The sequence below is a fragment of the Geospiza fortis genome, unplaced genomic scaffold (assembly GCF_000277835.1).
Source record: "Geospiza fortis unplaced genomic scaffold, GeoFor_1.0 scaffold138, whole genome shotgun sequence".
Classification (NCBI taxonomy): domain Eukaryota; kingdom Metazoa; phylum Chordata; class Aves; order Passeriformes; family Thraupidae; genus Geospiza; species Geospiza fortis.
In genome coordinates this window covers 7,142,959-7,166,826 of record NW_005054307.1, presented here as the reverse complement: position 1 = coordinate 7,166,826, position 23,868 = coordinate 7,142,959, and the positions used below count along the sequence as shown (strand labels likewise).

At 35.7% G+C, this 23,868-nt stretch overlaps 1 protein-coding gene across 3 annotated transcripts in view; it reads left to right on the top strand.

Annotated features, from left to right (window-relative positions):
- The window catches only part of ANKIB1 (ankyrin repeat and IBR domain containing 1), a 56,432-nt gene that overhangs the window by 6,842 nt on the left and 25,722 nt on the right, over window positions 1-23,868 (top strand). For all 3 annotated transcript variants that reach the window (XM_031066740.1, XM_031066741.1, XM_031066739.1), the window contains exons 2-5: window positions 6,397-6,697; window positions 12,821-13,003; window positions 19,450-19,567; window positions 23,007-23,215. In XM_031066740.1, coding sequence (XP_030922600.1) covers window positions 6,397-6,697; window positions 12,821-13,003; window positions 19,450-19,567; window positions 23,007-23,215 — 811 coding nt within the window. The remainder of the gene's footprint in view (window positions 1-6,396; window positions 6,698-12,820; window positions 13,004-19,449; window positions 19,568-23,006; window positions 23,216-23,868) is intronic.

Here is a 23,868-nt window from a genome sequence, read left to right as displayed (position 1 = left end):
AAGAGAATTGGATCAGCTGTAGTTGTCTGCACCGTAGGTCACCAGAGCTGAGAAGATGAATCTCATCCTACGTTATACTAAATATGTAAAATTGAATAGTAAGCACCTGCAAAGTTGTAAATTGAAAACTTTGATGATTTTACAATATGAGACATGAATGCTTCTTGTGGGCAGTACTGCTTGTGGTATAGTGTTAAATGTTTTCCTTAGGTAGTGTGTGGTGACTGATCAATGCAGTGTTTGGATCTGTCCAAGTGGGAGCATAGGTGTTTATCAAATTGCTTTGTTGTCATTGCACTCAGCTGCTGAATTGGTTCTGTAAGGTCCTTTTTAGATTAGTCATTTTGTGTTGTGAGTCTTGGTCACCTTTCAAATTCATTGGAATATGAAATACTGAAGGGAGCTCTTGATTAGATGAAGGAGAATAATAAATTAAGAATATGATCTCACAGGGCTTTGTGGGCATGTATATAAAGAAGCAGGAGGACCAAGTGAATTGAAGTGCCCCTGATTTCAGTAGCAGAGCATCTGACTGGCTGGTAGAAAATAGTAATTTATAAGGTCATTTTCATCATAGTCAGTCTAAAAAGAAGTCAAGATGATGGACAAAGTATGAATAGGAAGCCTTTAAAAGTGATTGAGTTTTTGCTGTGACTAAGTCCTGGAGAAAACTGCCAAAGACAGAAAAAAACAGAGGAGACAGAAGAGCAGCCGCAGATGTGAAGTAGCAGCAGTAGCATTTGCTTTGTTTCTCAAAGGCTGCCACCCAGTTGGGCACTGTCTTCTAAAGTACAGTAAGGCAGGCTGAAAAAGTCAGATCTTTATCTGGCTGACTGTTGCTTTCCTTTCCCTAAAGCTGAAAATCTCAGTTATGAGCAGTTCTCACTGAGCAGACCTGTGTGGCCTCCCAAGGTATCTTCCCTGATGTTCCTCATTACTTCCTCACAAAATGCAAAACAGAAAGTAGACTTTATCCTAATCACAGTCTGACGTACAAGCAAAGATCAAAAATGAGTCAGCTGCTATGTTTTTAGGTCTTAAAGCTGACTTTTTTCTGTCTGACTTCGATTATTTGAACCTTAGTAGGTTAGAGACGTGATGCTTATGAGGTTGTTGCTCACAGCACAGCCTTTGCTCTCCAGTTACAGCTGCCACTCTTGAGTGTGTTATTGCTTCTTCTTGCTGCTAGGTTTTTTTGCACCCAGAGGAAACTGTTCTAATTTTACTTTCCTTGGTGGAAATCACACATTGGAGAGTAAGACTGCTTTGTTAGTGGTTGGGGAAATGAGATCTATTAATGCAGTACACTCTTAAAGGTTTCTTATTCTGTGTTGTCTGTTCTCCTCAGTAGAGCCGTTGTGAACATTTTACCACAGACAAAGTAAAATTTTCTTTGGTTTATAGAGGAGTACAGCTTTGGTCCTTGCCAACCAGAATGACCATATCTTTATTTCAGCTAATTTTGTTGCCAGGTAGAGTTTGTGACTCTGTCAAGTTGACTGGTAAATTCTGAATCATTGCGTCAAATGGCTTCACTTCACCCTGGGGTTAGAGGCACATGTTGCCTTCCTTACCAGAGAGATCTGTTGGCTCAAATTTTTCAGAAATAACTCATTAAATTTTATATCTAATTGCAAAATCCAAGAAAAATATTCAGTGACATTGTATATAGACACAGTTATCCTTTTGGCCAAGGTACAGATCATGGATTATTTGATTTTTTTAAATTCACACTTTTTTTTCTATTTAATGTAATAAAGTTATGTCATTGGGACATGTAAGGAAAATAATTAGTGTCATTAAAGATAAAGTGACATACAAATTGAAAACATTTTTATGGTGAGAGAGATAAAGATAACATGATTTCCGTAATTCATTTATGGTTTTAAAGAAATATAAGTGATGCAAAGCTTGATAGTATGCACTGTGTAATTTCTTCATTATTGCTATGTAAATAATATTAACACTAGATAGCATACACTGCCAGGTCATTTACAAACTGATGCAAAGATAGTTGTCCCATGAAGAAATACAAATCTGTGTTTAAAAGGTGACAATGAGCACACTTGTTGGTAATTTCATTATTATTATTTCATCTCACATTTGTCTGTGACCAATCTAAAACTAATAGTCAACAGTTATGTGGGAAGAGAATTCAGCGTGGATAGTCTCAGAAAAATCTGTGTTCAGAGGAAGAATTTGGAGACAAGGCTGGAAGGATGGCACCTAGAATTAGTTCTAGCCATCAAGAGATGTATATAAGAAAGGACCAGAGACAGAGATGCAAATCACACAGATTTTACTTTACAGAGGACTGTCACAAAGCTGCTGGTAAGCAGCCAGCTTCACTGGAAGCCACTTCTGATTTGGCATTCAGCTCTATTTCTTTTGAAATCCCACTCAGAATATTGAAATAAAAGCCAGAAGAGGCATGGGATCTTGGAAACAGTATTCCTGACTGTCCAAGGGAATGCTAAACTTAAGTAACTCGTAAATAAAAACCATAGTGTTCTGGTTACAAGAAACAGAAGTAATTCATACATTTTTGTATTAGGAATTGTTTAATCTCTGTTTTGGTGCTGCTGTTCCTCCTAACAGTCGTAGGAACCATAAATAAAGCATAATTTTTCTTTGGCCTGCAGTATAACAAATGTAAGGATTAATGTAAGAAATGCTTAAGAATCTTAGTGAAACAGAGAGAAACTTTGAAGTACTAATAAATAACTTTCTAGCACTGTATAATGAATAACAATAATTATATTTACTGGATGTGCCTTTCAACATCGGGTAAAAAACAGTACTCTTCCCAAAATTATTTAAAAGAGTAATGACTAAAAAGATTTATTCAAGTGGTTACTGGTACACTGTGGTTGTTTTCTTCTATTTGGGAGAAAAGTACTTTTAGTGAAATAATCATAGTTATTCAAGGTTGAATGCATCAGTATTGACCTACTGTGTTGAAAGCTGAATGATTCAATAATTGTATGAATTAGTTCATTGCAAATGAGTTTAAATTACTGGATAACATGACTTGGCTCTTCTATATGTTGTTGTAACTCATGGCTTACCCATACTTCTCTTAATGCTCTTAAAATTCTTCTGTTAATACTAATATTTCTCTTAAAGCTGTGAGCTTTAGGTTCATGCCTGCACTAGAGTTTGCAGTGTAACTTCCTTTAGCAAGCTGTACTTAATAGGACTGTCTACTTTATACAGTATATGCCAGTGTTTTGCTTTCAAAAATTGTTACTTTCACTGTCTTTGAGCATATTCAGACATGCTTTAGCCTCCAGCTGTCAGAACTAGTTTTATAGTTTCATTTTACACGAGTTTTTAATTTTTTTTCCACACTTGGGTATATTTTTGTATAATTTTTTATGCATACAAATAGAACATAGAATTACAGAATGGTTTGGATTGGAAGAGACCTTAAAGATCATCTAGTTTCAGCAATGTGTATCTATATATAGCTAAAATATATATAGCATTTGTTTAGAGAGAGAAATAAACTGTAAATATGGTGATTTTCATGCCCCAAACATCAAAGACTTTACCCAAACCTGAAGAAATAGTTGTGTTGTTAGTTTCCCCAAGTGAGGACATGTCCCAGTTGTTTATTATTCAAGTTCCCAGCCTTGTGATCTTGAGTTTCTTGCTGTTTTTTTTTTGCAAATACAGATAGTAGTAGGTGTGAGTGTTATAGCCCTTTCCTTTTTGTCACTTTTTCAACACTTTTATGATACTTTTGTCACCTCGAGTTTGGATTCTGCAAAATGCTACAGATTGCAGCAAAATCTGGAAACTGCAACTAGAGTAAAGTCTGTCTGCCTTGTGGTTAAGTGATATTTCCCATAGGCAATGCATATTTTCACTCTTTCAGTACATTTCCAGGCAAAATTTAGCTTCTCATGCCTCTGAAGTTGTGAGCCAAATTGCAGGGATCTACAGCCCTGCTCTGTGAGAGTCTTATGCACCAAATACCACTGTTAAAAATGGAGCCTTGTTGAGTAATGAATCTGTGGATGTAAAATGTATTGCCCATTTTTGGATACTAGACATTGCTAAACTTTAAGTCATGGGTTTGGCTGGGCTCTTCAGGACTGGCTTGACTTCCCGTCATGCTGAAGAGCTGATCATATCCAAGTGCCTCTATAGAATCTATCTTCTTGTCCCCATCTTCTTCTCTCTCTCCTTCCCATTTCTCTCTTTTTGTCTTTGACTTTCCCACCTTCCTTCCCCTCATTTCTTTCTGTCTCTAGCTTAATACTCTGTAAAGCTAATTCAAACAAACAAATGCACTTTGGATAGTGTTTGATACTGGTTAGTCTTACCATGTCATGTAATTGGCTCTGAAGCATTTTGCTTGTGTAGCTAAATCCCTTCCCTCTGAAAACAAACAAAAAACCTCAAGGAAACAAAATATGCTGTTACTTTTTTTGACAAGATCTTTTATCTCAAGTTTGGCATATTCATGTTTCCTAACAAATCTATCATGTCAGCTATCATGGAATGAAAGAGAGATTTCTCTAAGGAACATTTTTGCTGTCAAAATAGGGCAACGTAGAGGAGACTATTTTGTGTTTTCCTCTGTATACTTTGTTGCCATGTATTTAAAAGAATGGTGTTTTAATAATAAGCTTTATTTTAAATTCAAACCACTCAGAGATTTTCAGGAGGAAGAAAGGATGGAAATCCAACGGACCAAACAGCTATCAAGACGTTCTTCCATTGCAGGACCAGATCATCTGTGTCTAGTTTTTTCTACTGAAATACTTGTCCAAACTATTTTCAATAATATCTGAAAGGGTAATTCCCAGATACCCTGTATAGCCTCTTCCTTTATTAATAAAATCGTTTCAGGATTATTCTTTGTCCTGAACAAAGTATGAGTGAACTCTGAGAAAGGTGGTAGGTATGCAGGGACAACAGAAAGAGGAGATGGCATTTGGACTTGTAGCTATAACATAAGGCAATAATTGAGGTAAATAACTTTTTTTTTCCTTTTCAAATTGGGTAAGTTTGTTAAGTTCTTCTCACCCCTGTTCACAAGGAGTAATATTGTCTGATTTTGTATGTAGGCAGCGCCTGCTTTCAGGTGGCTGAGCTGCCTGCAAGTGGTTGAAACTGGTTTTCATTAGTCTTAGGGGTGTGGTCAGGGAGGGTGGAACCTGGTCCCTGCACTAACTTAATGGGGTTCCAGAGTAACCCCATTTTTTCATATTTGCAAACTGTTTGGAGTCAGGGAACAGCCTGGAGAGGAGACACACAGTGACTTCTGTGGGCTTGGTGTGTGAGAGGGTTTATGGGAACAGTGCAGGCATTTTTGCAGTGACTTCTTGAATGCATGTGCCATGCCTCAGATTGAGCTTGGTATTACCTTGCTGGGAACCTGAGGGAACAATACCTGTTATTCCTCCCTTCACACAGAGTTCTTTTACCATTGCTGTCTCTTTGACCCCAGTCCTTCAAAGAGGGGATCTTTCCTCTCTGTCATTGCCTACCATTTACTCTCCCTTAAAAAAAATATTTCAGTATACCTCAAAAGGCTAAGGCATGTTTGGATGCACAGGGCTTGTGTGATTTGTCTCAGTTTTTCCATTTCAGATCTGGATTGTAATTTCTATAATACTTGCTGGCAAGAAGCAGCAAGGGAGCTGTATTGTGTCAGGTGGTGTTTTGAGAGATTGAGATATTGTTGTGATCCTAAGAATCAGCCTGTTGTTCACCTTTCATTCCTAAGGTGATTCTTTTTGCTGGTAATATTGTCCACTTTGAACTGGCTCTAAAGTATTCAAGAGAACACTTAAATTCTTGCCAGCTTCTGTCACCTATATAGGGGAGAGTTTGCATTATGTTGTACTTCCATATTGAAAAAGTCAATAGTCATTCCTCAATGCATGCAGTGCTGGCAGGAATAGTATTTATAATATTTTAAGTAGTAAGTGCTGCATTTACATCTGACTAAAGATATGGCAAAGGAGAATGAATTTTTAACAAATTGCTCTGTCATTATCTATTTGCAAACTACCAAATTCACTACTATTCAGGACAGAGCAGAAGAAATAAAGTACTATTTCATCAATCTTGTGCCTTTAAAACATTTATCAAAATGCAGCAAAGAATGGTAGAATAAACTTTCTCATATCCTGACAAAGTAATTGTATATGGTACTTAGTGATATTTCAATAATTCATCCAGATCTTGGCTCTTGACTCCTAAGAGAAATGGAGCAGAGCTGTCCAGTGGTATTTCTCTGTTAAAGATCATTTGTCGCTAGCATGGGTGATCAAAATCTTTGCAAGAAGGAGAGTTGTCATAATCCACCATTCTCACTTCAAGGAAATGAATGGAATTGTGTGCTAATTAGTTTCCTTCCATTTCTTTCCGCTGTTGCAGAACTTTCCTTTTTGTTCGAGATGGAAACCCAAATAAAAGGAACGTGCACAATGAGACGTCAATGCACTTACTGTGTATGGGGCCTCAGATCATGATCTCAGAGGGAGCTCTTCATCCTCGCCTGACACGGCCCTCGGAAGACGACTGCAGAAGAGCTGATTGTCTGCAGATGATCCTGAAGTGGAAGGGAGCAAAGCTGGATGAAGGACAATATGAAAGAGCAGCCATTGATGCTGTTGATAACAAAAAAAATACACCTTTGCACTATGCTGCTGCCTCAGGGATGAAAACCTGTGTTGAGGTAAAAGTTCATCTATAAATTTATATATGTTATGAGTAATTGATGTGCACAATGTTTCACAAAGTTTTTTTTCTTGGAGGAGGGAATCTGTTATGTTATATTGAATTAAGTTTTAATTCTATTTTTCATTAATTGGAAAAATTGCAAACATAAACAGCCCAAAACATACACTGTAAAGAAAAATGAACAAAATTGATTACAATACGTTAACTTCATGAAAAGAACTCCTCGACATGAAGACTCATGTAGGCATATAAAAATTGGAATTAATTACAAGGCTGTAACAGTGGAGAAAAGGCTTTAAAGGTAGGCATAGACACCCTATATGTGTAAAGAGAAGTGAATTAACAACCTGAGAGAAAATTAGAACTCTTTTTATTTTGCTTTGCAGATGAGACTGGAAATGCTGTCCATGTTTCAAGAACAGATTTGATGTCTTTAATTTACAGTGTCCAGCTTTTTTAATGTTTGTGAAAGTAGTGGATAGTTACAAGTAATTTGGAATGACTTTCAAAGATTTTGCCTCAGATTTATTTTTAAACTATATGAAGTCAATGAGAAATAGTATTTAATTGTGCTGGTAATTTAATATAAAGAACATGAGCAGACATCTAACATTTTCAAAAACAGCTAACATCTTCATAGGTCTGTCTATTTTAACATCAAGATTTGTATTTTCAATGGCAACAATTATTTCAGAGTTCAGCATTTGCATGTGAAGTTTACTTTCTTTTTCTTCTGTTCATAATTTCATGTTTACTCAAACTGTGCTCAGTAACTTACCATCATTGGCAAAGTTTAGCATCTCTGTTTTCACCTTCTCTTCTAGATAACAACTTCATATCTTAAACAGTCAGGTCCCAGAACTTCTGGGACTTCACTGGTGACCTCTCTCTGAAGTAAAAACCTGATGGATGTTTCCTAACATTCTCTGGAGCTGTTTTTAAGTATTGGTGTTACTTTTACCATCTTCTAATTTTGTACCATGAGATATTTAATCAGTAAACTGCGTATTATAATAAATAGTTCAGAAGTTTCATATTTGAGTTTCATTGGGTCTCATGAGTACAAGTACCATCTGATGCTGGGTATTTATATTAGTATTTGGTTTATTGATTTTTCTAGAATGTCTTGTGCTGAATGACTTCAATTTGAAAGCCTTTCTTTTGTGTCCTGCATAAAGTGTGTATGGTACATCCACAGAGAATGCAATAGTTCATACCAATTTTCTGCTATATGTAGTATGAGATTGCTTTTACACTTTGTCCAGCAACCAACTTTACAAAATCATTGAAAGATTTACTGTATGATGTTTTAAAATTATTTATTCTGTTTTTATGCACATGGTATACAGATCAAAAAACTGTCAGAGTTTTGTTTGTTGTGATTTTGCATTTACCTTTCCTAGACTTTGTTCTTTACATATTGTTCATCAGGAGACAACTTCAGCTTCTTATTTTCCGTATGATTCTGTCCTGTTTGTCTCTCTTCCCAGATTCTTCTGATGTTTCTGGATTTTTTTCCACACTTACTTAGTACCACTTTTTGAAAGTAGGCAGTGGATTTCTTTACTTACTTAGTACTGATTTTCGAAAGTGGGCAGTGGATTTCTTGGGTTTTTATGGCTTTTGCAAGTTTAATGAATCCCTGGGAATTGTTAATGAGTGGTTCTTTGATAGTAACATTTTGAATTAGGTCTTACAGACTACTCTGGACAAAGTCAGGACTTGCTTCTCCTCTTGTGTTTGCTGACTTTTGTCTATTACCTAGTCACCTATGTAGTCTGAAATTCTAATTTAAGAGTCATTTATTAGCTTATATTTTTTCTAAATATACTTGGCAGATGCAGTGAGAGAAGTTCCCTTTATTTTTGTGTTTTCTTCCTTGCAGCACTTTTATTCTTAGTAGCCATGTTACCTTTATTGTTACGGTTTTAGTCAGGTCATTCACCAAAGCTTTTTTTTTGGTTGTTTAATTACAGAATTGTATTCCACTGGTAGTTCTTGATAGAGTTAGTTTGTTTATTTATCAGTTTGTTTGGGGTTTATTTAAAAGAAGGTATATAGCATCACCTTCACTATGATTCTTGCATTATGTTTGCTGATTGTATTCCACCAAGTTGCCAGATATTATCTGGAAATATTAAAGTTTGTAATTTCAATTCCCCAGCCTCAGCTGTGCACTCCTTTGAACTGAATATTCTTCTTTACCTTCTGGTTTTTCATTAGTCTTTTCTATAGAAGTTCAGATAGTGTGTTTTTATTTCCAATATCCAGCCCTTCTTTCATTCTGTTAGTATACAGATCATCCTTAGTTTTCTGAGCTTCCAATGAATGAAAACTTAGCTTCCTGATGCCATTTTCTATGCTATTATTTAAGCTTCTGCCTCTCTGATTCCCTGTTCAGTACTGAGAGGAGTTAAGAGGATGCTGCTGTTGGATGCTGATGCTTAACCTCCAGTAACACTGCCTGAACCTTGCCCCAAGTTGTTACAGCTCCTCAAGCTCCTCTCCAGCAGTTTGTCTTCAGCATGTGCTTAGAAATTATTTACATACTTACTGATTTTCACCAGGGAGGCAAGTCACAATGGAGTCTTTGCTAGCTGAAGTATACTCAGACCCAGCTAACTATATACATGGTAACTGAATGACATTGAGGTGTTGCCTGGCTCTTTCTTTCATCCAAAATAAGTCATGGTTATAAGACTGATTTAGAGCCTCTTGTGATGTGATTTATTTGTAAACAAATATCAGGCTATCTCCTAGGTCTGTGTTACTACTGCTTTTATGTTGATTGTCAAATTTTTATTCTTTCAGATTTGATAAAGAAACTGATTGCAAAGGACTATAGGAGTTGCTCTTATTCTCTTATTTAAGTGCCACTTATTTGATCCAACTCCCTGATAAATTCTGCCTATAGGCATTTCACTATCTATCCTTCCTCAAGATGAGACATTTGCTTTTAAACATATTTTTATTTATGTTATTATACAATAGAGGACAAATGTGCATGTCATATAAGAAAATGGGAGATAACAATTAGCATTGAAGGACCTCTGAAAAATGTTGGTGAAAAACACACACATAAAATGATTTGACATAAGAAAGGTTGTTTCTGGTAGAGAAATAGTAAACAGAAGAAAACTTTAGTAACAAGTTTCCAACATATTGCAATATCTGGTATTTTCAAGCTTAGACTTCAGATTTACAAGGGATTTGATCAAGGAGTCTTCTGCCTGTTTCTGTCTTCATGTCCCTACATAGGGCTATGCAGTGGTGTTAGAGATAGACACACAAGTTAAAAAAGTTTCATATTCAAGAGCGTGAAGCAAGTGGGTCCATGCAGTAAAATCCAGGCAGACTGTAGTGTCAGAAAGAATCACAGCTGCTGCAGAGTGAATTGTGGTTCTGGAGCTGGGCTGCAGCTTTTAACTGCAGACTGAAGTCAATTTGTTTTTAACTCATCATAAAAGTTCATGGTTTGTGCTTCTTTACAAATTATGGTTGTATTTCTCAGTATCTGTAATGTGATTCATTTGATAAATCCAGGTACTAGAATGCTAGTTCCCCATTTAATTATATAAACTGGGTTATGTTATCTTGACAATACCTATTGTAATTGAGTGAAGCATTTCTGACTCTAATTTGCTTTCAGTTTGTCTTTGAAGAAGAATTTATAGTCAGATCCACGTGGATTGCTGTTGGCCAGAGTTATGCAGTCCTAACTAGTCATGGTTTCTGCATTAGAAACACAGTGTACACCCCCAAGTTCAAACTTTTTTATTTGCCCTATCATGGGATAGAAGACCTTGGATCTTAGATATCCTAAATTCTCAAGTCTGTGGTCTGTAGTCCTTCTAACTCCTTCAACAGAAACAGGTTTATGAACAGGAACACTACATGCCTTCAGCAAGCCTGAAACCAAGAGATTGGTGAAGGAATTTAACAATTGTCTCTTTGTTCCTACAAGTATTTGAGGATTAAAATTCTTTAAAAAAAAAGATAAAAAAACTGATCCTAATCCTCAAGTTATCCTCCCTCTCTCCAGAAACTGAAGGTCTCTTAGAACCCCAGGAGTGCCTTTTTCCCATTTTTTGCAGTGGTTACTCTCACTTTAGAGCAGCATTCCTTTTTATTGACTCCTTCACTTGCCACCACTTTTCAGGAAAACCCCAGTTCTGTATCTGTGCCTATCCCCACCACACCCAAATAAGAAAAGGAAACCCCGAATATAGATCCTCTTGGATGAAATACCTACAAGTTGACTTGTTCCAAGTTGAGAGTCAAATGTGCAAGTCAAATGTGCTCCATTCACACGTGTTAGATTTTTCCTCCAAGCAGAACAGCTGTGTGGAACCCATTGCTAAAGATAGTTTGGGTAAAATTATGTGCTTACCTCAAACTACTGAATAGACAATAATAACTTCCATGCTGAACAGATTTGGTTTTATGAAGATACATTCCACACTATCACAATATATTTGGCATATTAAATGATATTTTTACAATTGCTTAAATTGCTAATATGATTGTTCAGATTATTAATCTCAATTAGTCAAGCAACACAAGACTTTTTAACAGTGCTTCTAGAAAAATATGGCATCATTATTAAAAACTTGTTGCTTTGCATATTCCTCATCTTGCAGATTTGATTTTGAGCTGCATAAGTCTATGGAATGTTATTTCAAATATATTTATTATTGTTTTTCCTCAGAAAGTGTCTTAGTTGCCTCAGTTAAATTTCTCTTAGAGGTTCAAATGAACAGACAGAATGTGATGCTCAGGTTAACAAAGTTCTGGCAATGTTAAGAAGTTTAGATAGAACAAAGGTTAACTGTTGGCTGTGTATATTGGTAATTGTCCCAGTATCATCTGTATTTCTGCCTGATGCTCTGCTATGAAGATCGAATACACAATGACACTAATATCCTCTCAACTAAATCTTGTGGTTGCACTGGTTTGTGGTATTTTTGGATTTGCTCTTTTTTTTTTTTATTTTAGAGAATGTAGGAAAGGTTTCCCAAAAATGAATCCAGGTTTGCAAAAGACATTCTGTATTCTGCAGTGAGAGATGAAGGAAATTTTCTCTTCTACTGAAGAAAAAATTAAGGAGTGTCTGATCATGATCCAAAAGGCGTATATGAAGAACAGATAATCTTAGAGAAGTTTGGGGATTTTTAGAAGTACTAAAACATTAGAACCTGAGTTTTGAAATACCCTGGATAGTGTTGTTACAGACATCATGCTCTGAAGGGAAGATAATGTTTATAGACTTTATTTAGAAACAGGATGAATCATTTTAGTAATGATATAAAGGTGTCATAATAAATCAGCAGAATGGTCCACCTGGGCCTTTAAAATCTCTGGCATGTGCTGTCTTTGCATATGCTGTCCTTGCATCAGGTCAGTTTATAGCAAGAGACCAAGTTAGCAAGTTCAAGAGAGCAGCACAAAGGTTTAATAGTTAGAGAGTGCATTTTGGGAGGGTTACTGGCAAGACACAAGGCTGGTGAAATGGCACAATGCTGCACTGTATTAGAATTGCTAGAATTAGCATTACTTCATTTCACTTTTTTCATGTTCTCAAAAACAAAGTAGAGCTGCCAGTAGTATTTTGTACTCCCTGTGAATCAGTATCCTCTGATCTGTCCTACCCAAGGAATCTCATCTTTTCTGTCAGCACAAATGTTCGAATGGTGGAGTTGTACCCATGTAGAAAGAATATTTAAAGGTGTTTTTAGCTCCATCTTGATACATGCTTGAGGGCCTCAGACCCCTCATTTCTCTGTGGGGCACTGACCATATCAGTAAAGCAGAATTTTAGTCTTTAAAACCTAACTGATATATTGTGCAAAATTACATTGTAATGTATTCCTTAGATTTTGTGGTTCTGTGGAATTACTGTGGATATAGGTATAATTATGTGTGAAAGCAAGCAGTAATTTATTTAATAACAATAGATCATCCTTGTTTATAAAGACCATTATTTTTATTGTAATGATTGTTCTCTTCTTGGTTTGTTGGGTTTTTTTTTTTGTTTTCTTCTTAACTCACATGCCTTTTCTTTAGGGTGATATTAGAATTGCTGATAAATAACTGCTTACTTTGCCATTTTACTTTTCAGCTTCTAGTAAAACATGGTGGAGATTTGTTTGCAGAAAATGAAAATAAAGATACCCCATGTGACTGTGCAGAGAAACAGCACCACAAAGAGCTGGCTCTTAACCTGGAATCTCGAATGGTATTTTCACGTGATCCTGAAGCTGAAAGCATTGAAGCTGAGTATGCTGCTTTAGACAAAAAAGAGGTCAGAGGATACTTTAAATCTGAAGTATTTTGCACATTTATACTTGTAGCAGTTACACTGTGACACAAGTCTGCAAGTATTTCAGTAGGTACTGTACTTTGTACTTTGTATTTGTAAACAGTTTTAGCACAGCTCTGTATAATTTTCAAGTTAAGCTCTGAGAACAGAACAAGTGCATTGTCAAAAGTAAACAGAAATTTTATTCATATCTTAGTTATGTGGACTGTCTTGTGGGCTGTGAGGCTGGAAGAGATACAGTGAGGCCAGTAAGCTCAGAAACCGTTTCTCTAAACCAAACAGTTTGGTTTTGGTTTTTTTTTTTTTAGATGCCTTTTTGTCTCAAAAATTAGGACAAAAGAAATTCTGAAAAGGAAGAGATCTGTGGAGTAGAGTAGGGAAACTTTTCCTGGATCTTCCTGGACTGAGACTGGGTTGAATGTTACAAAGAACACTCAAAACTGACTAGTGCAGGACTACAACATAGTGCATTTACTTTCTTGTTTTATAACATGATGCCTGAAGCTACTGCATACCAGAGTTTGTATGAAAAACAGGTAATAACAAGTGGTGTTACTTCCAAGTAAACTTTTGAAAGAGGGAGACAATTCACTGACAAAAAAATTGGCTTGAATTTTGTTATGCCTTAAAGGCAACTGTGATTCCATAAAGATAATTTAAAAGACCATACATGATCAGATTTTAGTTAACTAAAATTCCAAATAAGAATACATATATAAATTATATCATTCAGTAAATATTACAAATTAATTCTGTTTAAATTAAAGGACAATAGATTTCTCTATGGTTACTCCCTTCAGAAATAGCATGGCTTGGCCTTTTACTAGCTGGGCCCACTTATGACCTAATAATGTTTAAAAGAAAATACATGAGTAGGCTTAGATCACATTAACTGTTCCTCTGAAAAATGACACTTGTTGTCACTTTTATTTGAAAGTAAGCAACTCCTTGTAGTGTCTATTTAATTTTTTGACCATTTTTCTTGGAAAATTCAAATATAAACAGCCTTAATTAGATAGTTTATTCCTAGATGAGACATTTAGAGATGAGATTTAATGTACTTAGTATGTTGAAATAGCAAATGTAATTAACTCGTTTTAATTTCTCTGAATACTTCCATGTAGAGGCATCTAGATTGTAAGAAGATAGTTTGAACTTACATTCTCTCTTGGCAGAAATACTTCAAAAGTCTGCAGCAGTTTCTTGCCACAATTGCAGTTTACCACTCCTTTGGTTATGCAAGTAGAACTATTTGGAAGGTTATGTTTTCAACTGGATCATAGCAATGTTCTGGCTTAAAAGAATTAAAAAATGTAAAGAGTGGTAATATGTAACTGTATTATTTAAGTTGAATAGTTGTCATATTTATACCAGAGGTTTGCTGGCATATACACCAGCACAGGTAAGAAGACAAGGAACTTATGGGTGACAAGATATGGGTGAGACAAATCAGGAGCCACTTAAATAGGCTTTTCTGCAAGAGAAGATGTTATCTCATGCCTGTTTAAGACAGATGCTGAGCAAAACCAGCTGAAACTGTACAATTGTCCATTTCACATACCAGGGCAGCTTTCCCATGTGTTCCAAATGTTCACAAGTCAAAAAATGTCAGCCTGGAATTTGGTACACCAATTTATGACCTTGGGGATTTACATAGAGCAGTTCTGTCTTTACATCCTCCCTGCTGATTTTTTCCCCCTTTCTTTATGACTTTCCAGTGGGATAATTTCTCTAACATCTTGTTTATCTCTAAGAGAGCAAGTGCTGATACAAGGGAGATGCCAAGACCATGTAGCCAGGAGAAGTTAATCTTTCAATCCTAGCCCTCAGAGTGGCTAAAACCAGTTGAAAAAACAGCCTTAGGGAGAGTTGCACTGAGCTGCCATCCAAATGACTGCATGTCGTCATTCTCCAGGTTGGTATAGAAATGTCTGGGATGGGCAGTGCCAGCTGCTTTTACCACTGCCTATGGTGATGCCTCTGTCAAAAACCTCAGAGCACAGATGCTTCACCAAAATTGCCTCTCAAGAATGATCCTCTACTTTTTTTCTCTCAGTTTCATTTTTATATATTATTAAACACTGAGGGATGGAGTGTACAAAATGTTTGTTTAGCATAGTATTCAGCTTGTAATTGTTGCCATTCAACATCCTTCCAAAACAGAAAATATTCATTCATGAATAATTAAAAAACTTTGAACAGTAAGAAATGCATTTTTCAAAGGAACTGCATCTTTTGAATGAAGGTTACAGGAAAAGATAAAACATTTGAAAACCATGAGTAGGATTTCTTCCCAGGCAGAACAGCTAAATGGGCTTAACTGCAGTGTTTAAGATCTGCACAGTAGTATCTGGAATGACAGTACCCAATATCTCCCCTTCAGAGCCTGCCATGTTTACAGGAGAACACAATAATCCTTCTTTACTTGATTCTTTGCTCTTACTCTTTTGAATAATCTCAGAAAAAATCTTTGATATGTAAAATCTAAATGTATCTTTTAAATCTAATTGAAGATACACTAAATAATATGACATGAAGTGATTGTTCTTAAGCTGGTTTTATAGATTTTGGTTGTTCTTTTGCACAGTTTTTACGTTGTGATGTATTGTAGCATGAGACCGTGTTTGTCTTGGTGCTGTATCCCTGGGAGTGCTCAGCCTGAAAGGGTCCTTCCTTTCAATCAAATCATGTAATGTTTTAAATTTACATAAGAAACACCTGGAATGAGCAGTACCTCAGAGCAAATCATCCAGAACCGTTTTGGCTCTCAGTCAGACACAGTGAATTACTTATGCAATAGCAAAATATATAATTTCTTCATTGCTTCATTCATGTGTCCCACTGACTACTGAAGAAATACACTGCTAGTGAGTGTATCAGATTTACTGAGTGTATAAAATTGGAATGATTTTTTCAATTCCTGAATTGATGTCATATAAATATATAAGTAATATAAATACCATTAGTACAAAGAGTTATCTTAAATTATTCAAATTTATTTTGTCTCTACAGATAGAGAATGGTTTATGAAGTGAAAGAAGAGGACTTTACTTAAGATATATGTAGTCTCAGTATGCATATAATGCACATAATTTTACTTGAATGAGTTAAATGGAGTATAAGTAATTTTTTAATATATTACTCCATTAACTGCAGAACTCCATCCACCCATAAGAAAGGATGTTTACATTAAGTGTTTTGTCACCATTTAATTATATAGTCATTACTGTAGCAAAGAGTTACTTTGCCCCTGTCTATTTTAATGGTGGTTTAAAAGTGAAGAAAGTAATAATAGTTTGAAATTAAGTGTTAAAATAATCAGCTTACATACTAAAAGTACTTTCAGGAGAAAAAAAAGTATAATTTATGATATCTAAGAATTGGAGAAGAAAAGAATTTCAAAGAAGGGCTTTTGAAAATACAGAAGTGTTTGAATCTGTAGTGAGAAGCTCAGCAATGCATTAAAGTAGTAACTCTTATAGTATATTTCAAAATCATTATATAATTAAATAATGCTAATATTGAACAACGTATTTTTCACAGCAAATGTCAATAAAGAGTTCCTCCATAAATGACCATTAAAGGAGGTCACCAAGCATCATAAACTGTGATCAAAATCCTTTACATGGATGCAATCCTTTATGGCCTTGCAGAGATAAGTCATGTAGTGTTCAAAGTAGTTAAAAACAAACCTCTGGGATATTACATCCTGGATGTACATCCTCATAACTAAAGACTGTGTCTTCACAAATGTCTACAAGACTGTCTTGTACACATTACATTTTTAAGGTTCCCATTGTGTTCACTCTGGAATTTCCAGATTAACTTCCTTAATAGTGCCAGTCTAAAATTTCTTTTTTTTTCAGCTTCTTCTGTGGGCTCATATGTTATTTTATGAAACAAATGTCTGATGTTTCAAACACATTCTTAGGGAATATTTCCCTCATTACTTAAAAAGATAAAATTAAAATCCAAAACTCCCTCCTAGGTTGTGTGGAGTGCTCCAGCTGAGGTAATATAGTAGTCTGTTACTCAAGGGGGGATACTTGGCAGTGTTTGACCTAGAACCAATCAGTTAAATATAATTCTGAACATATCTGCATTTCAGGATAAAATACTACGTCCTAAAATATGCTTATATGTTGCAAATTTAACAGAAAAGATGTTTTTTCTTATGATGTGTATGGTCTTCAAGAATTGAGTACGATTGTGCTGACACAGCTGATTGCTTTACAATTGCAATTCAAAATGGAGTTCAGATTCAGTCATGACCATTCTGCTTCTATTTTTTTGCTGTACATGCAGCACAATTATAATCATTCTGGCACACAGTTGTTTCTATCCCTGTCTCTCTGAAATGTTTTTTAAAAACTATCTCTTTTGTAATAAGTTAAGAAGGTCAGTCAAATTCCAGCATGCTGTTAATCCAAGTGGCCCAGATTTATTTCAGTGCAAGCCATTAACATTCAGATTGTCCTTTACTGAGTCATGCATGGTCAGCACTGGAAGGACACAGAGAAACTGCCTGAACTTGAGCAATCAAGAAAAGGTCAGGACACTCACAGGTCATTTCTCTTCTGCTTTGCTTGCTTTCTCGACAAGAGCAGAGACCCAGTGCAGGTCTGTGGAGCATTACTCTTGCTGATGACAAAGTTTCTAGTATGGAGAAGCGCCTGTTTATTTCACTGATTAGCTAACAGGAAACATCTTTGTATGAGTCAGTCATAAGTTGTAGATGCATTGTGGAGTTAATTAGGATGTCTGGAATACAGGAAGCAAGTTACATTTTTAGGGTAGGTGTCTCAAAAGAACAAAATAATTTCGAAACCCAGGGTATCCATTCTCCCCATCACTTCTGCCTTCTGCTTGTTATCCTTAAAGGGGACAGCAGACTTTTACTTAGATTGTAACCTTTCGAGGACAGAGCCAGTCTTTTGCTTTCTGCCTGTGTATGCATGCTGACATTTGTGTCCTTACAATCTAGCACTGGTGAGTCCTGAACTATGGTCTACATAAAACCAAAATATAGATAGTGAATAATAATGCATAGTCTTAACTGTCACTACTGCTGCTGTGTCCTTCTGTCTCCAGTTGCTGGAGACAATTGCCATTTGGTGCCCAGGCTCCTGATTAGTTCTGAGCATGTAACACTTTATGTCAAATGCTTTAAGTATTTTTATATAAATAAAAGTAGTTCATGTAAGAACTTTAAATAAATAAAAGTAGTTCATGTAAGAATAGTGTTTTTTATATATCCTTTCTCTATCCATTCTCTTTACAGACCCTCCCACTTTTTTTTATCCTCTTCCTACCTATGGGGCATTTTCTCTGTGCAACACTAACAAATACATTATTTGTTGTCATAGTCTTCCTTTCTTAGTTTTAAAAATGAGTCTGTAAACATATGTGAGTATCTCTGCTCTCTTGGTTGGAGCTAATTCAGAATCCTAAAATTACTTCTTTTTGATTTTCTGATTTGACCTTTTTTAATGCTGTAATAAGGGGATAGATCTCCAGACCGGGAAGGCAGCTGGATGATCTGCTCTCTGTAGGGCTATGATGAGAGTTGGCCATTGTTTCTCAAAAAGTGTTTTGATATGTCCGTGTACAATATATCCCCAGCCTTGGATATATCCAGAAGCCATCTGGGCATCGTCCTGAGCAGCTGGCTCTAAGTGACCCTGATTGAGGAGGAAGGCTGGAGCAAATTACATTTGAAGGTCCCTTCCAACCTCAACCCTCACAGTGTTTCTATGAACATCTAATTGCATGTCTCATCTGTCCCATTCAGGACTGACTTTGCTTCTGAAAGGGTGGATATTGCCTCAGAAGATCCAAATGCTGGATTCTGCTCACAAACTTCTCACTGTCTAATGTCTCAATGTATCCTCCTCCAGACCAATTCAGAATTAACCGGTCTCAATTAGTGTATAGTCAGAGAATCTATATGCAATGTATGATAACCTGTCCTTTGTCTTGGTCTTCTCTAAATCCTTAGTTCAAATCTAGTCATGCATTCTCATACCTATTCCACAATACCTGAGGCCTAATCACTGAATCAAAGTTCATCTAGATTATATGAAAATCACACTTTTTCTTGGGGAGGAGAGAGAGAGAGAGTGAGTCAGTGTTAGGCCAGCTTATCATTTGAAGATGGCTTCCTGCTATAATGGAGAACTTTAGAGAGTTCTGCATTATACGTGGAAGAAATGCTTTTAGATTTTGAAGTTTACAAAAATCATACTGTAAATATTAGAAAAGGACAGTGTTTCCATGTAGCTTTGCATGGTCAACAAATTTTGTCCCGTACTGCCTCACAGCTGAGATGGTGATCAGTAACAGTGCTTTGAATGCTTTCTTTTTAATATTGTATTAGAGACTAACTTGAAAACATTACACATAAATTATCTTTGTTCTTCTTCTTCAAGCCATATGAGGGGCTTAGACTTCAAGACCTGCGAAGGCTGAAGGACATGCTGATCGTGGAATCTGCAGACATGCTTCAAGCCCCGCTCTTCACTGCAGAGGCTCTACTTCGGGCACATGGTAATCCCAAACCTTAAAGGCTAAAACAAACTGCTTTCAGCAAATTCAAAACCACAGTTTTATGTTTGCACTTTATTTCCAAGGAAAAGAGAAGTAATGGTTAATAGCAGGAAACAGACCACACAGTACTTCAGAAAGAAATACAGCTGCAGTATGTCAAAAAACATTGAGGCAGACAGGGCAGCTGATAGAAAAGTGATTCAAACTAGGAATTATAACTGAAGACAATTTAGCTTAAGCTGTGTGGAAAACAGAACCACCCTATTTTGGTGAGAGACACATTAGTAAAACTTACATGGTTTTATATGTCAAAAAAGTCAAATTCATCAAACCTGATTTTGTCTGACCATTGGTTTTCTGCCACTATGTATTTGTGTATAAAACCAGTTCAACATTTTTTAATTTATTTTTTCTTGCAATAAAAGCAGTCTGACCATTGTAATACGTGGTTGAAAATTGCCTTGGGGTTTAAATTATATGTGTATATGTCCTTTGGAGGATTTTTTATAGTTACACTTTTCATACAGGTATGCTTTTCCATGTGCATATCTGTAACTGGTTTATTTTCACTGAAATAAGTCTGTATTCTTGTTCAAGTTAAACTGGGGTTGTCAGAAAGAGGATATACTGGATTCAGTGTGTTTTCTCCAGACAAAAGTATCTCTGAAACTCAGTGTAAGCTTTAGGCTTTGATTCAATGATTCAAAACTTATGCTTACTGAAGCATCTGCATTGTTACTTTATGCCAAAGGAGCTACTCAGGCAGTTAATGGTTTGCGTGCTGATCACTGTGTTGCTGGATTAAGCTTTCATACCCTATTATTTCTGTGGGCTCCTTGTTAAAGTCAGTGGGAGAGGGAAAAGTGAAATAGAAAGACATTATTTGAAACCCACAGCTTTTGGTACGCTGTTATGAGGAGTTGTGGTACCTGAAACTATTCTCTTTTGCATTATTTTTCATAGCTGGTATTTGTGTTCCTTTTAACATTGAATTAAGTAAACATGAACGTGGGCCAGTATAATAATATTTAAGGCACAGTCCTTGCATATATAGTAACGTTGATTCTTTGTTTAATTCTTGTATTGATTTTAAAATATGTGCAATATTTGAATGCTGTGTTGTATTCCCAGAATAGTCTCAGGCTAAAAATTATAAATACTTGACTGAGTAGGCTCCACAACCTGTGCAGATATTTTGAAGAGGAAAATTGTGGCAATACTGTTCAAACTCTCAGCTCAGTTTGCAATTAGTTGAAAATCAGTGAGCTTGATGTAAATGGTGGAGAAATGTCTGCCAGCATCTAGCAAGCAGGAATTGGAAATTGAGGAGAAATCAGTCTGTGTTGGAAAGGTCATTCTACTGATGTTGCCTTAGTGATGTTCTGGTAACTTAATGCAATTGGCCAGTGCACAGAAAGAAGCACAAACAATTAGCAAGTCATGAGAAAGCCAATTATTTTGTCTGTAGCTGTATTGATTCAGCTTAGTAAAGGAAGTAACTCAGGTATTTACAGAGGTTTAGAGAATTAACATCGAACGATAAATTGTAATTTTTTTTTTAATTAAGTCTTGAAATTCACAAAAGAATAATGTGAAATCTTGGTTTAATTCACACAAGGTGTGAAAAGCATGTTTTAAATTCTTGGAAAGATATACATATATACTAAGTTTAATAGTTTACAGGCATATAATATTTAATCCACCAGACTTTGCTTTCTTTCATTGTATCAATTCATTGAAACAGACATTAAGAGTGTATTTTCCTTTTTTTCTTTTATTTGAGAGACAGAAGTATGTAGAATTAAAGCCAAGATTAAAAAAATGTTATTGTGGCAGTCACAAAGGCAGATTACAGTTTTTCTACAAGTGCTTTTCAACATTGCTTCTCTTCTAATTCGGTATACAGCAGTGGTTTTGGGTTAAAAAATAAGCAATTCAACAAGTATACCTTGTGTTTTACTAAAATTCGTAAGTTAGTAAAGAGAACAAAGTGGATCCATTTAGTGACATGTCTTAGCCCTTGCCTATTTTAAAGATACAGAGCAACAAAGAAGGTCAAGAAAATGTCTAGCAAATTATATCTGTATGTTAACATTAATCAGCCCCTCTCTGAAAGGTTATAAACTCAGGGTAGTATGAAAAAATGCTGATAAAATTTGAAAATTTTGACATGTAAGTGTGTGGGTCCATATCTTTAAACAAATGAAATTAAACTAACCTGTGATATATTTTAGCTTAGATGAGTAAGGATCTGATCAATAAATTATCTGCAGCTCAAAGAGTTTTTTTTTACAGAGGCAATACTTTTACTAAGTTTGGTGCTTAGAACACATACCTTTTTTCCCCAGCACTAATATAGGATAGGAGAACTATCTTGTCCTTATAAAAATAAAACTAAATAAAAATAAAACATCTTTTGGTTAATAACATTGATGTTTCTTTGGGACTACCCAGTACTTTAAAAAATCCTCAAACTTTAAAGTAGTTGTTTAAAGCAAGCAGAAGGAAAAACTGGGAAATTTCTAATAGTTTATGAAATTCAAGTTTGTCTGATCTGCATGTAGTGTTCATGAGTTTAGATTCAAATCTGTATAGAAATTTGATAGATTTATACTTAAATGAGAACTTTTAAGTATTTTTGGTAGAAAAAACCGCTATTCTGAAGATATCTTTAGTATTAATCTTAGGAATCAGAAACAGAATGCATTTCAAGCAATTGTGAAGAAAGATTTGGTTTAGCTTTAAGATATTAAATTTTGTTTCGCTAGTTGTTTTTTGTATATAAATGGGCATTGTTAATTATGAATAAAAGAAAACATTCACTAACAATTATAGAATAAAATGTAGTGAGAACATATGAAATTTTCTTTGCACTCAGGTGGATTCTTTTTCCCCTTAGAAACACATAATTTATATGCATAAAGACTGGAAACTCATTAAGTCACAAATCTTCTTGTAATCTTAGTCTTCTTCCTGTTTTTCCTGACTTCACTAAAAAATAAACAAACAAAAACACAACAGATAAAATGGAATCCATATTAAATAATTACTTTTTTCATAGAATGAAAAAATAATGAATGTTCATTGGTGTGAGGGCTGGTATATTTTTATCTGTCTGTGATAGTCAGTACAGCTCTGGTTTTCAACTGAGTCTTCTAGCCACTACAACTGCTGTAAATAAATAACAAAAATAATGTTAAGACATATTACAGGGAAAGGAGATGCTTGTCATGCAATTATTTGCAAAAATGCATTGCATTACATATTATCTTGGAATTTGTTCTCTGAAATGTAATGGCTAAAGTTCCATTCAGTCACACTTCATTATAGTTATTTATTTTAATTGGTTTTGTTTAGTGTTCTTTTAAGGGTGCACTTACAAACTATATTTTAAACATTGTCAGGTGCATAATTTCCTGTATCTCTGTATTTCTTGAAGACTGGGACAGGGAGAAGTTGCTTGAAGCCTGGATGTGTAACCCAGAGAGCTGCTGCCAGCGTTCAGGGGTTCAGATGCCAACGCCCCCTCCGAGCGGATACAACGCGTGGGACACGCTCCCCTCCCCGCGCACCCCGCGCACCACGCGCTCCTCTGTCACCTCCCCTGATGAAATCAGCCCCTCACCAGGAGACTTGGACACAGCTGTGGTAAGTTCATAAATAGATCTTCAACCAGCAGGGCTAAACGGCTGATTTCTAAACACAGTGCACCTGTGTAGACAGGGGAGCTGCCAAAAATACCTTTGTGAAGGTATAAAGTGTTTCTCTTTCCAAAAGTGGTGAACAGGGAAGTTAACACCTTAAACATTCTATATGATAAAACAGTTGAGCATCTGGCAAATACAAACCATTCTGTTTTTACCTTGGCTGTCATTCACAAACTCTCATTTTAGACAGCTACAGTCACATCAGTGCATTTGGCTCTTCTGAACTTGCCATCTCATCCCTATCAAGATGTTCACTTTCATTGTATCCATTTCCCCGAATGTACGCAGTTCTGTGAACCCTGCCTTTTGAAATTTTTTTCTTTTGAAAACAAAATTGTCTTTGTCTGCATTTTGAAATGTCAGCCCACTAATGTACTGTAAGCTTATAATTACTTTTACTATGTGTGGGCTGCTTCAAGCAGTTTACAAAGCTATTGCAAATTTGAAATATGAAAGCGTCTTTCACTAAAATCAGTGTGGCTGTTTTGGAAGACAGAGTTCTCTTTTTAATAATCCACAGCTGCAGCATTATAAAACTATTGCTCCATGATCTAAGCATTTTTTTAGAATATTACATGCAGTCTTTCAGATGGA